This window comes from Pholcus phalangioides, unplaced genomic scaffold (assembly GCF_987345545.1).
Source record: "Pholcus phalangioides strain wild (caught in Gottingen) unplaced genomic scaffold, Ppha-v1.0 ptg000008l_1, whole genome shotgun sequence".
Taxonomy (NCBI): Eukaryota; Metazoa; Arthropoda; class Arachnida; order Araneae; family Pholcidae; genus Pholcus; species Pholcus phalangioides.
In genome coordinates this window covers 36,530,576-36,543,734 of record NW_028301601.1, presented here as the reverse complement: position 1 = coordinate 36,543,734, position 13,159 = coordinate 36,530,576, and the positions used below count along the sequence as shown (strand labels likewise).

Here is a 13,159-nt window from a genome sequence, read left to right as displayed (position 1 = left end):
TTACTTGTATGTAAAACCGCAACACACACTAAAGTCAATGTAACTTCGATTCTAAGCGTCATATAGGCTACACAAAACAAGGCTTGTTTTAGAATTACAGCAAACAGACTTTCATAAAAAAATAAAAATCGTTATTTTCTTCCAAAATGACGTTTATCGTATCCCCGTTAACAAGTCTCGCCACAGAGAGCAACAGGCCAACAACGATACAATTATTTAGTCATTACTAGGGCTAGGATTTTCATGTTCTATAAACGTCAGAAAAATTCTCTATAAAATATGCGTTTGAGATCTTAAAAAACTGTAAATATGCCTTATAAAGCGGAAAATATATCCTATAAAAAAAATTTCATTCCTATCTTAAATAAAATTAGTTTTAACAAAGTGATATGATGATGAGAAGTGTTGATGCTGTCTAAACTATTCTGGACCATTACTTACAGTAGGAACAGAAATTCTTCGTTTTACTAACTAATCTCATCGAGCCAAAAAATTTCTCTTTTGAAAAAGTTTTTTCCCTACAAATTTCAGAATTAATGTGCTGCCATCTATAAGTAAAATACCTAGCCAAATAGTGTATTTAGCTTTAGAAAATCACAAAATTAAAAATAAATAATTATTTTTATAATAAAAATCTTAGCCCTCGATGTTCTCGTGAGAGGCGGGAACCGCAAAAACCAGTCTGAAGCGAGATTGGAATAGCGAGGAAAAAAATTTCCTTTTTATCGAAAATTGTATGAAATACGCGCAAAAAATATGCCTTGAAGTTTTTAAAATATGCTCTATCACGTAAAAATACCGAAATATGCAGACATGGAAATCTGAGCCCTACTCAGTTACACTTCAATCCTAGTTTGAAAAATTGATGACAGATGGTACAATTAGGAGAAGCATTACACAGAAACAAGCTTCACGTTAGTAATAAATCATGGATTTTTTTTACCTCTAATCTCTCATATAACCAGAGCTTCATCTAATACTTATATCGATCACATTTTTCTACGTAACTCTAACCGCCTAACTAATATTCATTCATCTGGTTTTTTTTAAACTGATATTACTGATCACATTTATCCTATTTTATGTAAACTTTCTTACACTGTGAATAGTTCTAATAAGCCATCCCCCAATCTTTCGAATAAAAAATTCAAAAATGTTGATTGTGGCATTTCATTTTATTTAGACAATTATAAATTTACTCTTCATCATAATGTTTCCCATTCTTGGTTTGATGAATTTATTTATTATCTCGAGAATATAATCAACAACTTTACAAAATATAGTACAACTAAGCCTAAACAACAGAAAGCTGCTTTTAAACATTCACCAGAACTCAAGTTCTATATTTGAAACCAAAGAAAAACTTTACTTAAAATCTAAAAAATATCCATTTGATATTCTGATACAAAAACAGCTTACCGTAGTATTACATCATTTGTGAAATGAAAAATAAAACTAGCCAAATGCACTTATTTTCAAAATCAGTTCTTAAATTGCAATTCACATTCCAAACGTTGGAAATTTGTTAATAAAATACTAGGAACAAATGAAAACCCAGTCACGTTACCTTCAGGTACTAATGTGATGCAAATGAATTTAATGCACATTTTATAAACATTTCTCCTCTATCTCGCCTAACAACTGATGATTTCAAAAACTATACTTCTAATAACAGCAATTCCATCTTTCTTTACCCAACTACACCTTATGAAGTAGTAAAGATCACAAATACTTTATCTAACAAAAGTTTCGAGTACTGACCTAATTAATTCTAAAATGTCTACCGGGTGACACTATTGCGCTCCTTGCTGACTTGATTAACAATTGCATTGTAAATGGTGTTTTCCCAGATTCACTTAAATCTGCTACTGTTTTCCCAATATTTAAATCAGGTGATAAAAATTATTTTAATAACTTCAGACCAATCACTATTCTGTCTTGTATCTTCAAGATCTTTGAAACTATATTAAAAACTAGAAGTCCATTCTTTTTTATCTAATCATAATTTATATTCTGAAAATCAGTATGGTTTCCTCCCAAATAAAAACACTGAATCTGCCATCCTTAAATTAACGTCCTTTGTTGTACATAACCTTGATGCATCAAGAAAGACTCTTGCATTTTTTTCTAGATATAAAAAAAGCATTTGATAGCCTATATCATGAAATCCATCTTCACAAACTGGGAAAAATCGGTATTAGAGGTAATGCACTTAATCTTTTTAAATCTTATTTGCACAATAGCACACAATCTGTTAAATGTATTACAAGCATTAGTGACCCAATGAACATAATAAAAGGTATTCCTCAGGGCTCAGTACTCGGCCCACTTCTTTTTACTATTTTCATTAATGATTTTACCTTGTAATTTTTCCCTCCATGTTAACTACTCAAAGCACCAATACCATGGTTGTCACTGTTTAATGATATATTTTGTTAACCCCCTTTTTTTCTTTACTATAATTATTCTATTGTGGATCATTTGTACTTCACGTTAGTCGATTTGTCTATGCATTAAATATCCAGTATGAGCCTTTCCTGGCTCCTTGGGTATAACTCCTTCAATTGTATATGCACTTTTATGCTTGAATAAAATACACACACACACAAAAGGTGTCTCGTTTTCATCGAAACCCAAAAATCTGGATCTTTGACTCAGCATAAAATTTAATTCACTAATTTAACAGATTAACAGGTGTCATTCAAAAAATAATAATTAAAAAAAAGGATAAAGTGAAATAAATTAGCTTGAAAAGTTTTGAATCACAGAACAGGATTTTCAACAGCACTGTAATTCAAAAAAATAAAGAAATAAGAATAGAGAGGGAAGAAGTCTTAGAGGGCAAATGAAAGTGGATAATTGAATTTACATCCAATTACAATGTTACACGGAGCATGAAAGAATAACAAAATTAAATTGTTCGATGAAAATTTAACAAAAGAAAATGCGGTCTATTTGAAAAGAATAGTTTTTCCTCCAAAAATACTGTACATTTATTTTTAAATTTTTTTTGAAAAAGTAATTAACAAATAATATGACATTTTTCAAATATTGCTGAATTAATTAATAAGTAGATGCGTATTCAGTACATGTATAACACCCCGATTGTTTACGCTCTGAAAAGTATTATAAATAATTACGAATTTTAATCACCGGATTACAATAGGTGAATAAAACAATGGAATTTTTTTACGGACGTAATACATTGAACAAACAATACAGAACAGTATTTGTAAAACTTTTTGATACACTATATTTTTCCAGAGGAAGAGCTGGAACTTCCTAATTTTTAAAACCATTCTGTAATAATCTTCATTTTTGAAGATATTTCTTGATGGTAGCTCGTGCAGATTTTAGAAATTCAAATGAAAAATTATGCAAATTTCAGAATCTCAAAAGAGGCCTCGTGTAGATTTTAGAAGGTCATATTCAGCCACGTTCAGATTTTAGAAGTTCAAATGAGTCATAACGAAGATTTCAGCGGCTCAAATTAAGCCTCGTGCAGATCTCAGAAGTACAAATGTGACTTTATGAAGAATTTGGAAGCTAATATAACACAACGCTTCGTGCCGATTTTAAAAGCTCGAATAAGGCCTCAAGCTGATTTTGAAACTCACTACAACGAAAAACTCTTTCGAGAGAAGGTTCAGAGCCCAATTGATGAATTACACTGCCAAAAAAAGACATTTTTTCAGGTTCTTAAAGGAATTTTGATGGTTTTACGGTAAATATTTATTGGCAGCTGCTGATTTCAAAGCTGGTGCTGGTTTTGCCGAATTGGCTCTAGTTTTTGAGACAATGCATACTCTCAACAATTTGATTTTTATGCTGCTTATATACTACCATTGAAATTTAATTTCACTTTATCTCAAAAACTTGAGCCAATATGACAAAACCAATGCCGGATTTTTAATTGGCTCCCAAAAATCAATCTAAAATCCCATATCTGCAAGAACAATGCGTGTGTTTTTTTAATCTGTTGGATAGTTTTAAAAGTAATGATGTCTCAATAATGATAACGTCTTCTTTATTACCACAAGGTTTATTGGCCGAATTTGTCGATATGCAATGAAGAGGACGAACCACCTCCCCAGGTTCCGAAGTTTATAGCACTGGACGGTAAGGAGAAGAAGAAGACTTCGATGTTACAACGGGCTCTGTCCGAGAGAGGCCGGAATAGGAGACTCACGGCTCAGATGTCACTGGACGAGACAAGATCGAGTGGCATGGCGTCACCACCCATCGCTAGGCAAGCCCTACACAGTCCACATCATAGTTGGCGATGCGAACAGAAAGCCAACGAAACAGCCGTTGACAATGGTGGTGGAAGTGGTGTTGGCAGCAACCGTTTCGTACCAACACAAAGAGAAGTAAGCCATGCCATCTTCAAATGATATTTACTTAATATATTACTATTTTAGCAATAGCGAATGAAATTCAATATACGTATTCAAGTATATTTGAAGTCAGAACTACTACCCCTATTTAAATTACGTGCATGTCATTCCATTTCCATTTCGTCGGAACAATTGTGCATGGTGGATCATTCTTATGTTACATCAACTGGGAATATGGGAATCTATTCATTGATCCGACCCCGGTTTCCGAGAGACAATACTTGTGCGAATGAAATCATATCTTGGTGCGGTAACAGATGCAGATACGAAATACCCTGGATTCCAGACATCATGAATACGTTATGAGCTTGACGAGTGATTAAATGATATAATCCCATGATATTACTTGTATATATTTTCCTACTACATACATACCGAGCCATATTTACAGTTCGTTTGCGAACATGTCAGTCATCACCAGTTACAGAGACTGAAATCTTCTGCTTTAGACGATCTGATCAATTTCATTATCTGGTTATAAATTTGTATTAATTATTATTCTTTGCAGCTCACAATGTACTAAGTACAGTATCGAATGAACAAAATGTTCTGCAATATCTTGTTTTATTAATCAAACTAGATGTTATACCCGCGGATTCGCTGGGATGGATTTGGTAATCTGGAAGTTGCTCGGCGATGGCTCCCACATAACATTTGAACCCCTTCATGACCCTCTTGGGGGGTTGAATTTTGAAAAATTCCTTTTTAGTGAGTCTACATCATGAAATAAATCTACTGACTTCATATTTATAGCTTCAGTGGTTTTTGGCTCTGCAATGATGAATGAATCAGTCAGGATATGTTATTTTATATACAGAGAGCATAGGTAGCAGGGCGTATGACATTTTACTGGTGAACCATTGATCCTAGAGACATAATTCCAATTAGAAAAATATCCAAATAACGTGTAGTACTCAGATATGTTATTCATGTTACACGAGGTATTATAATTATTAAAATAAAAATGTTGACTTTTTATATCGTCCCCGTTTGCTCGGGGGACTAAACCTAACTAGAAAGTTGTTGTCCTGTCTCTCCAACCAATGAAATACTACGTTTTTGAGTGCTGAGACATTTGGATTCGAAAAACTGAGGAAAGTTGATAAAAACAGCATTAAATGCGGGTAAAACGGTTTACCTGTATTTAACACTGTTTTTTCCCGAATTTCCTCCGGATGGGCTTCCTCCAACTCGCACTGGATAGCGTGAAAGATTACGGCCAAAAACCCTCAAAAAAGAAACATGAACGCTGTCCATAAACTAATGCCCTCAGTCCCCAGCAGTCTGCGTGTCTCTGGTTACGGAAGCAACCAGCAAGACGTGAAGACAGAAGGTGCTTATAATCTCTGGGTTGGACCAGGCTGCCATAAGATGATGACCTTAGCCACGCATAACGAATGATTTCTTTCATCGGAAAATCGTTTAAATGAGTTGGAAGAAGAACTGTAAAAATAATAATTGGTATATATTAGGCATCTGTAGAGTAAGAAGAAAAGTAGAGGAGAGAAAATCGAACTCTTCTCTGTGGACATGTATTTTACTACACAGAAACAGATAATGTGGAAGAACTAGTGGAGTATGATTTCTCATTCACAAAAAGTGAAAAAAATCACATCGTTGAGTTAGATAGTACATCTGATAGAGTGCAAAGTTGGTTACGCAAATATCAAGCAAATACCGATTGCAGATTATTCAAGTCTATTCACTAACAATAAGCTATTCCGAGGAAGAAGAAGAAGACTTTTTTGAAGAATTAGACGAAATTAGTACTAAAGGAAACTATCATTATCAAAATAGCAATAGGTGACTTCAATGCCAGAATTGCAATGGGAAGAAATGGCGAAAGCTCAGTCGGAAGTCATGGTTACGGAATACGAAACGACAGAGGAAATCGGCTCGTCGAATTTGCAGAGAGCGAACAGTTATGCATGATGAATTCATTTTTTAAAAAGAAACCCCAAAGAAAGTGGTCGTGGAGGAGCTCAACTAGAACAACAAGCGAGATCGACTTCATCCTATCTATGCTTAGTAGAAGCATATGAACCGAAACTGCAGTGTTTTCAACAAATTCAATACAGGAAGCGATCATTGACTGGTGAGATATATAATAATGTTTAACACTAGTATGGAAAGAGCAAAACTTATCAAAAATACAAAAAATGTCATCGATATGACAAACCTTCAATAACATTGATATAAATTTGAGTTAGAGCTGAAGAACCGATTAGCTTTGTTATATAATACTACTGAAGATGAACAAGATGCCACTATAATGAACAGAAATTTAACCAATACCCTAAAAGAAGTAGCAAAAAAAGTATCTGGTGAAAAAGAAATCAAGCCGGTGAAGAAAATAACAGAAGAAACAAAGAAACGCCGGTTGAAAGACTGGAGAAAAACCAAGATCTGATGAAAGACCGGAGAGAATTTCAGATTAGGAGGAATGACCCTACGATGATGGTACGAAAGCAGTTTACAGATGTCAGGAAGTTCTATTGCGATATTATAAAGAAAGCACTAGAAGATGCCAGGGATAGGTAAATTTCGTATTTACGAAATAACCACGATAAGTGCGAAATTCACGAAATATATGCAATAAATGCGAAATTTGCCAATTTAGACGAATAAATGCTAAAATTTGATTTTTTACTACTTTTTAGTGAAATTTAGGTAATTTATTTCCCACTTTTTCAAGTGGGAAAGTCGTATTTTGATCAGTACTTGTGAGCGTGCTTGAAAGGAAAACCACCAACGTCAGTTCTTTCTCCTCTGACATTGCGTTAGTTGTAAATACAGTCGACTTCGGTTATAACATAGTCCCTAGGTGATTCGAGAAGTGTTTGTAACAATCGACGTGCGTGTGCTATAAGCGAGGTGTTGAAATTTGCTTACGTAGCAATAGCATATATGCATTTTTAAGATTGTCGTGGACAAAATAAGCTTATGCAGCACATAATTGAAACACGTAATATTATAATAAATAATGTAGCATGAATATAAATAGTTTTTGACTGATATCTGAAAAGTTTTGAAAATTTATTAGAAAACGTTCATGCAGACATTTTTAGAAACGTTAATGATTTTTTTGAGTTTATGCAAACGGTTTTTTCCTTTTGAAGTTGACAGCAGTGTACGATTTAAAAATTCAGAAAAAATTTAGATATTTTTGTGAGAAAACGTCAAGATATTACCCGCATACTGTACAAAAAAGTCTGTTTTTGACTATTTTTCCAGGTTTTTTTTTTGCAGTATGTTATATCCAGATTATTTTCTTTGTTAAGATAATTCTTTTTGTTTGTTATATCCACAATATATGCTTTAAGTAGTGTATGTTATAACAGAGATAAAAATATGTATACGTGAATAGGCCAAATTTTAATCATTTCATATCCGTATGCTATATCCACGGTTTATGTTACATCCGGGTCGTGTTATAAGTGTACTCGACTGTATATGCAACTTTTTGGAATTTCGAGAAAGGATGCTATAAAAGCATTTGAAAAATAAGGTTAAATTAGGAGGAAGTAGAGATATATTACTACGATTTCAACTAAGTACTTTAACACTTTCCAGTAATACGGCTGGTTTTTTAATATGCGAAATTTTTTTATTTCAGCTATGTTTTATGTATTCGTGTGTTTCTTTTTTTGTGAACGAATTTTGTGAATGAAATTTTTTGCCAAATTTACGTAATACTAATAATAACAGCTTAAAATCAACAAAACGAAAAGTATGTGTTGGAAGAAAGAAAATGTTTCGCACTAAAAAGGGAAGATGGAACCATCACAAAAGATGGAAATGAAATTATTTGTATATTCTGTTGAGAAATTTTATAATACTCTGTACAAACATGAAGAAAGGAATCGGAACAGAGGAAAGAGAGCATGAAGAAAACAAATGAAGCAGAATTTGTACAAGTAGCTCCTGTGCTGAAAGAAGTCTACAAGGCTATAAGATATATGAAAAAAGGGAATTCCCTAATTTGAAGATGGGATTTGAATACGCATTGCTAAAGAAGCATTTGCCAGTGCGCTAGATGCTTTGTTCACAAATCGTCACCGAAAATCGTATGTGCCAGAAGATTGGAATAACGACATTCTTTACAAAAGGGCGAAAAAGAGGGTACCAAGAATTTTGGACCAATCAGCCTCCTATCAGTAATTTATAAAACCTTCACCAAAGTGCTGACATATAGGCTTGAATCAACATTGGACGAAGCCCAACCAAAAGAACAAGCAGATTTTCGAATTGGATTTAGTACAATGGATCACATCCAAACAATCAGGGAACTCATAGAGAGACACACAAAGAATACGAATTACCATTGTGTATGACCTTCATTGATTTTGTGAATGCGTTTAACCCTGTCTTCACATCTGCTGTTGTTAAAGTCTAGATGCAATTGGGGTAAAGAAGACTTACATCAATATCATTAAGAAAATATGTGACAAAGCAAAAATATATGACTACAACCATTTGTTTGGATAAAAGAAAAGCAAAGATTAAACTTGGAAAAGGAGTCCGAAATGGTGATACTATCTCACCAAAGCTCTTCACTTTACCGCTGTTTTAGAAGAAGTATTCAGAAAATTGGATTGGGATGAGAGAATGGAATTAAAATAAATGTAGAATTTCTCAAACATTTGCATTTTGCTACAACATCGTTATTATCAGCAGTAATTCCGATGAATTAGAAGAAATGATAGAAGAACTGGCAAGTGCAAGTATTCAGGTGGGTTTGATAATAAATCTGCGAAACACTAAAGTTATGTTCAACTCCTTCGCTTTGAAGAAGAAGATTCTGCTCAACAACTCAGGGATAGAAGAAGTAGAAAGCTAAGTATCATGGGACAAGAAATTTCCATGAACAACGAAATCATTAATGAAATAAACAGAAGAATCAGGATCGAAGGGAACGTTTTATGCAAAAACTGTGTCGTTCTGAAGAGTCACATGTCATTATGCGTGAAAGGAAAAGTATTCAACCAGTGAATGCTACCAGCACTGACCTATGCAGCTGAAACATGGTCACTCACAAGCAAGACGATGCAAATCATACAGACAACACAGAGGAGAATGGAAAAAGTTGTGATTAGGCATCACAAACAGAGACAGAATACGAATGACTTTGATAAGAAGTCACAAAAAGGTATATGATATCATGGAAAGAATTAAATGTTTAAAATGACAATGGGCTGAACATATTGCAAGAAGACATGACAGCAAACGCCTGAAAAGGCGTCCCCAAACAAGATAGATCAACGAGATCAGAAAAGTGGATGGAATCAATTGGATGTCATAAGCATCAGACAGAGTAAAATGGAAAAAAATTAGAGACCTTCTTCCAGCAGGGGATTTAAAGTGCTATTTGTTGTTGTTGATGTTGATGATTGCTCAAGCGGTAAATTTTTGTGGTAGTTCGCAGGAGAGAGAGTGGTGATTGTGATTGACTTGCATCGCGAGTGTCCGGGCTCTATCCCCGCTGGTGACACAGTGATGGTCAGCACAGTTGGTTTTTCAACCAAGAGGTGTAAATGCAAGATGGTATCTTCTTTGAAAACGTCTCGTCACAGCGAGTATACTGCTCCCGAGTGGTTCAGTGGTAAGATTCTCGTCTACAACCATGAAAGTCGCCGTCAGGTTGGCGGGTTCGATCCTGGAGATAGGAAAGTAGATAACAAGTTTTGCCCTTAAACAGACCTGAGGCGACCACCGACAGACATCACCTTCTCTTTCTCTCACCCTAACTTAATTGATAGTAAATTGCAGTAAGAAGATATGACCAGAGCGGTAATGTAGCGAGTGTACAGAACTTACAAAGTTTAAATTGTACTCGTAAGATTATTCATTCATTGCCTATTTCGTCTGTGGCAACACTTGAACTTATCCTTGCTCAGCAGCCGAACTTTTGACTCATTTGGATGCTGGAGGTTTTTTTCTGAACGATTTCATAAGATTCAGGTAATTCGACCAACGAAATTTTTCTGCATTTCACTCTAAACGACCACTTTTGTCCTCACAAAGGTTCAGTAACGAAACATTCTTATTCAGGTCCCGGATTCCAGCGGAAATTATATTTACTTTTCCGACCGCAAAATGAAACACGTTAGAGAAACTCCTCCAAGTTCTTAAAGTGTTCTGGAAATATCCGTTTTTGTATAGGGGCCACGTAAGAGAGGCTGGCTTTGGAGCCCATCCATTACATTCCAGTCACGATCTCTTAGCTGCGTTCATTTGTGATGCTGGACGACTGTCCGCTTCGTGAATGAATCGTGTTTCATTCTCCACGGACGGACACGTGCCTCTCAATCGTTTTTGTCGGTCCTTTAGTCACTGTCTTTTCACTTTACCAACTCCATGTCCGTCGTGTGCGGAATCTTATAAACGAGAGGCGGCTATATCTATCGAAACTACTTTCGAAAAGCTTCGACAAAATAAAACAATAAATTTCTTTTTCATAGGGAACTTACTTAAAAGGTTAGGTTATAGGACAAAGATTTGATTTGAAGCGCATGCGCAGTTGATTTGAGCCGATTCTCGACCTTTTAAGCTTAAATCAAAGTTTAGGTTAGTGATGGCCCACTTAGAGGTTTTATCCCTCCCGCAGATTTCAGAATAATAGTATAGAAATTTTGAAGTTTAGTGTTTAAAAAAATTGTTTAAAGGGGGTTGTACCTTTTTTTTTGCATATGGAAAATATAGTTGTGCGAATTATAATTGAGATTGATCAAAAAACTTTTGCATATGCAAAAAAGGTACGCATGCTATAAATATGGATACATTTTTAAAATATATCTTATTTATTTTTCACACTTGAAAAAGATAAACCATTGTGTCAATGGAACCGTGGCAGTATTCAAACAATACAGAACATACCGCTATTTTCTTTTCTAAGCATAAAAATTCCAATTACCGTATTCGCCCGCATGTCGGGAAACAACGAGGGACACAAGTATGACGGAAATATCTCGTATTTTACAGCATACCTGGAAATTTAAGTCACCGATTCTAAAAAATTCTTGAATATCCTATCAATGTCCGACCTCTTAAAATGTTTCTTTTTGGTTTTTTTTTTGTCCCCGCTAATAAAAAAGTTTGCCCATCACTGGTTTAGGTAATTTAGTTTGTAAAATACATGGCTTCTGGAAAAAAGATTGGACCATTCGGAGCATTCTGCAACCAATTGTTTAATTTTCACATATGCTATTTAAAAAATGCACTCAACGATATCGCAGTAAAAACTTGCAAAATCACCCGATAGAGCAGGGATGCTCAACCTTTCCCGTCCATGGACCACATCTTCAATGTTACATCTTCAAAGCTACATCTTCTGCCACTTATGCAGAAACTGATGTATAGTAGAAGTTGTTTAGTTTGCATTTCGAATTTGAACGAATTTTAATTCGATAATGAATGTAAATTCCTTGATAGCATAAGAACGATAAGCAAAAATTTAGGAAACAGTTTCATAATTGATGATAAAATAATTGAAAATGATTATCTTATGTGAATATTGATGATAAAGTTGCAATTTGTAATTTTACAGATCCATGATAGGATCTGTAACTGGATTAATTGGATAATTCAAATTTTGGATTATTCGAACTTTTTCCCCAGTGGCTTGGGATTTCGAATCAACCAAGGTCGATATATATATTATATATATACATATATATGAGGGGGGATTTCAGTAATGTTGGCTGTCCCGTTTTTTTTACCGTATTTTCAATGAAGTTTTAATTCGAATAAAAATGAAAAATAAATTTGAAATCAAGGATATTGAGGTTATTTTCATAGATTACAAATTACATTATAATAATAACACTCATGATTATTCTAAATGATTATAGTCATATAAAATACATTCATCTGACACATTTTTTGAACATGATTCATTGATCAACTGCAATTTAGTGCATTGCTACTTCTAGTAGCCATCAATTTCCCTCACCAATAGCAAATTTTAGCGATAGCTGGTACCTTGCATTTGACAATTTTTGGTGACTCCCACACACATATGAACGCAATATGGTCTTACTACTGTTAACACCAGTCTACAACGTTTTCTCACATGGAAAAATTTAGCTGTTCTTAAATAATTTTTAGGTGCTTATGCCAGATCTGACCTTAAAAAATGGCCGTCACGTCTAGTTTTTTTGTTTTTGTTTTATGGTATTTAATTTTGAATAGCTTTCAAAATTTACATATTTAGGCTATCCATGTGAAATGATACTAGAAATCATGTTCCTATTTTTTGCCATCTAAACCTTGGGGAATGGCAACGCTGATTTTATCTCTAATAGCAACCAGATTCTTCGTTTTTTCTTTTTTTTAATTGAAAGACAAACGCACGCTTTATGTTTATGTTTGACAATCCTTTAGTCAAAAAATGGAGCTAGTCAATGTCGCAGATGCATTTAATGTTACCATATGTTTTATTGCCACCATGTCTCATTAAATTAAGGCTGATCATAGGTGTACGCAGGGGGCATGAGAGGTTATACCTCTTCCAAGACGATTAAAAATTAAAAATATTTTTGGAAAAAATAAAATAGCGAAAAAGACTATACATATATATATACTATATATGGAAGACTAATAAAATATCTTTATCAACTATTTTAATTAATTACCATATTCGAAAACCGAGAAAGGAGTATGCTTGTACACACACACACACAATTAGTCACTTTTCTCAATTTTCACAACAGATGATGCCACTTTATTGACAAAAACCCGCTTCCACAATATTTTTTCTAAAA

The 13,159-nt window shown here is 34.2% G+C and overlaps 1 protein-coding gene across 1 annotated transcript in view; it reads left to right on the top strand.

Annotated features, from left to right (window-relative positions):
* LOC149084226 (uncharacterized) overlaps positions 1–13,159 on the top strand; it is a 385,762-nt gene that overhangs the window by 203,660 nt on the left and 168,943 nt on the right. The window contains exon 4 of the mRNA XM_089234569.1: positions 4,041–4,370. Within this exon, the coding sequence (XP_089090695.1) occupies positions 4,041–4,370 (330 nt within the window). The remainder of the gene's footprint in view (positions 1–4,040; positions 4,371–13,159) is intronic.